The sequence below is a fragment of the Limulus polyphemus genome, unplaced genomic scaffold, assembly GCF_000517525.1.
Source record: "Limulus polyphemus unplaced genomic scaffold, Limulus_polyphemus-2.1.2 Scaffold9057, whole genome shotgun sequence".
Lineage (NCBI taxonomy): Eukaryota > Metazoa > Arthropoda > Merostomata > Xiphosura > Limulidae > Limulus > Limulus polyphemus.
Window position 1 is genome coordinate 23,478 of NW_013674667.1, and position 3,796 is coordinate 27,273.

The following is a 3,796-nucleotide window of genomic DNA, read 5'->3' on the forward strand; positions in this document are numbered from 1 at the left end:
TAAAGTTTGTATATTTACTGAGAATACTAGTGAATAATTTAACGTTTGTGTATTTACTGAGAATACTAGTGAATAATTTAACGTTTGTGTATTTACTGAGAATACTAGTGAATAATTTAACATTTGTCTAGTTACTGAGAATACTAGTGAATAATTTAACGTTTGTGTAGTTACTGAGAATACTAGTAAATAATTTAACGTTTGTGTATTTACTTAGAGTACTAGTGAATGATTTAACGTTTGTGTAGTTACTGAGAATACTAGTGAATAATTTAACGTTTGTGTATTTACTGAGAATACTAGTGAATAATTTAACGTTTGTGTAGTTACTGAGAATACTAGTGAATAATTTAACGTTTGTGTATTTACTGAGAATACTTGTGAATGATTTAACGTTTGTGTAGTTACTGAGAATACTAGTGTTTAATTTAACGTTTGTGTATTTACTGAGGTGCGAGTGAGGATACTAAGCAGGTCATGGCTATTGGAATGAGTGCGAGTGAGGATACTAAGCAGGCATGGCTATTGGAATGAGTGCGAGTGAGTTGGTCCAATGCCGGTGAGGACCTGAGACAATTACCATATAGAGTAATAGACCAGAGTGTGTTTTTTTTGCAATCGTTAATGTGTTTAAATATTTAGGTTTTGAGAGTTTTTCTTACTTATCTGTTTGTTTCTGTCTTTTAATTTTATTATGTGAAAGAAGTAAACATTAGTAAAATAAACGAAGTAACGAACAAAGTTGTTAAAGCTATTTACTTATGATTTTCTGCCAGTGATAGACTCGTCCGGTAAGTTACAAAGTGGGATCTTTAGAGGAGCTTTAGTGTGGCCTGGAAAATTCCGACAGTGTGTTAACGTCAAGATACCCGACAGACAACTCGATAACGATACTTTAAGTTTCAAGAGTCAGTATAATATGGTGGCGACGGTGGTTGTTCTCCATGATGGAGTAAGTGTTGATTTTTTAATAAAGTTGAAGACTTTTCTATGTATGAGTAATGTGTATTCCACCACCAGCAACAACATTTACAGGATTATTGTGTTATGTTACCAGAAACATGATATAAGGTCATCATTAATTAGCAGCATAATGTGACGTCATTAGCACTATGTCAAACGTTAAAATAATAAAATCACATTCTAAAGATGTAGTTAAAATAATAAAATCACATTCTAAAGATGTAGTTAAAATAATAAAATCACATTCTAAAGATGTGATTAATATAATACAATGACATCCTAAAGATGTAGTTAAAATAATAAAATCACATTTTAAAGATGTGATTAATATAATACAATGACATCCTAAAGATAATAATAAAATGTCAGTGATATTGTTAGAATAATAAAATGAAGATATAATTATGAGAACGAAATGATGTTGAAGATTCAGTTACAATAGTAATATGACATTTTACAGATTTAGTTACAAAATAAAGTCCTAAATATGTCTACTAAGCCTTTATAATAGACATTTAGTGCTACGATTTTCTAATATTTTCCTTCTGGGAAACTTATATGTTTTAATTTTCCATAAGTCTGAGGACAAGTGTGTGAAGCTATAGTTTCTTACTAACTAGGGTTAACTGACAATAATTCAAATAAATATAGAGTTTCTTATTTGTTGTTACTTTCATCCTATTGTATAAGTAACAAAAACTTCATTATCTGTGTTGTTTAAACTGTAATAAATCGTGATTTAAGAAGAAAAATATGTTAGTATCATATGAAGTCTCTGATGGATGTCATAGTAACAAGACAACAAGTAAACACTAACTATAGTATTGTGTGGAATGAAATCTCCCTTGTCTGATGGATGTCATAGTAACAAGATAACAAGTAAACACTAAATATAGTATTGTGTGGAATGAAATCTACCTTGTCTGATGGATGTCATAGTAACAAGATAACAAGTAAACACTAACTGTAGGATTGTGTGGAATGAAATCTCCCTTGTCTGATGGATGTCCTAGTAACAAGATAACAAGTAAACACTAACAGTAGTATTGTGTGGAATGAAATCTCCCTTGTCTAATGGAAGTCATAGTAACAAGATAACAAGTAAACACTAACTATAGGATTGTGTGGAATGAAATCTCCCTTGTCTAATGGAAGTCATAGTAACAAGATAACAAGTAAACACTAACAGTAGTATTGTGTGGAACGAAATCTCCCTTGTCTGATGGATGCCATAGTAACAAGATAACAAGTAAACACTAACTGTAGGATTGTGTGGAATGAAATCTCCCTTGTCTAATGGATGTCATAGTAACAAGATAACAAGTAAACACTAACAGTAGTATTCTGTGGAATGAAATCTCCCTTGTCTAATGGATGTCCTAGTAACAAGATAACAAGTAAACACTAACAGTAGTATTGTGTGGAATGAAATCTCCCTTGTCTGATGGATGTCATAGTAACAAGATAACAAGTAAACACTAACAGTAGTATTGTGTGGAATGAAATCTCCCTTGTCTAATGGATGTCCTAGTAACAAGATAACAAGTAAACACTAACAGTAGTATTGTGTGGAATGAAATCTCCCTTGTCTGATGGACGCCATAGTAACAAGATAACAAGTAAACACTAACAGTAGTATTGTGTGGAATGAAATCTCCCTTGTCTAATGGATGTCATAGTAACAAGATAACAAGTAAACACTAACAGTAGTATTGTGTGGAACGAAATCTCCCTTGTCTGATGGATGCCATAGCAACAAGATAATGATCGAAAGCAAACTGAACGTACAACATATATCCTTACACTATTTTTTATTTCATCTAGATAAACGTTTTTTTCCAAGTCATAGAGTTAATCTTGTAGACAACGAACAAGAAACACACAGTTGAGATTTTAAATGTTGCCAAGTTGAGCCAGATCTCTGTTCTAACCAAGCTACCACGTTATTTATACATTTTTTTATTATGTTGAAGTTCACAGAAACAGGTAACAAAGTACCAACTCAAGCATGACGGACGAACCCTTCTTTCAGTTCTTTCGCTCTTCAGCTGCCATCAGTGTCTAAACAATTGAGACTCAAGGATACACAAATAAATTCTTCTTGAATTCTTTTTAAGGACACTTGTCCTAATTTATACCTGTGTTTTATAGTAAGAAAACCTGTTTGTGTTTTTCCTGTATAGGTTAAACGTCCATGTTTATCCCTGCCGGATGTTTGGTCTTAAGATCGGATGTATTTAACACTTATCAAAACATTAAAATGTCAAGGTTATTTAATCAATGCTCAGCTTATTTTATGCGTTTAAGTGTTGAAACTTCTATCAGTGACTTCCTCAGCTTTTCAGTTTTTTTATGTTGGATTTAGGAGATGTTTGAAACTTGGTTCACTCTAAAGATAATTGTTTTGTATTTTCCTAGGTGGCTGTAAGTACTAGTACTCATGGCACCTATTTTGTAGCTTTAAAAGAAAAGGCCAGTCTTCAACTGTGTCCTGAGTTTTACATAAAGATGAGGGTGACTTCTTCTATGTTGAAAGTCACGTTTTGGACATAAGTCATCCTGGGTTTTACATCAAGATGAGGGTAATTCTTCTGTTTAACGGTTTCAGGAACTCGAAAAAAACTTGTTATTTATACATCTATTGTTTTTCAGAGGTATTTGTATCTAAGTATGGGAATCTGTACTCCAGACTCCTGCACCACAGAAGAACTGAAAAACACCTTATCTATGGGTAACCTAATCATAGGTGAGTACTAGTCATGGCTATTGGAATGAGGCCCAATTATCGAGTGTCGGAAGTTTACCAGGAACCAAATACGTGGGTGTTAAACTA

At 32.7% G+C, this 3,796-nt stretch overlaps 1 protein-coding gene across 1 annotated transcript in view; it reads left to right on the forward strand.

Moving 5' to 3' along the window:
• The window catches only part of LOC111083320, a gene marked incomplete at its 3' end in the record, with an annotated part of 7,699 nt that extends 3,990 nt beyond the window's left edge, over window positions 1-3,709 (forward strand). Inside the window, exons 2-3 of the mRNA XM_022379787.1 lie at window positions 777-952; window positions 3,616-3,709. Coding sequence (XP_022235495.1) covers window positions 777-952; window positions 3,616-3,709 — 270 coding nt within the window. The remainder of the gene's footprint in view (window positions 1-776; window positions 953-3,615) is intronic.
• Between the last annotated feature and the right edge of the window lie 87 nt (window positions 3,710-3,796).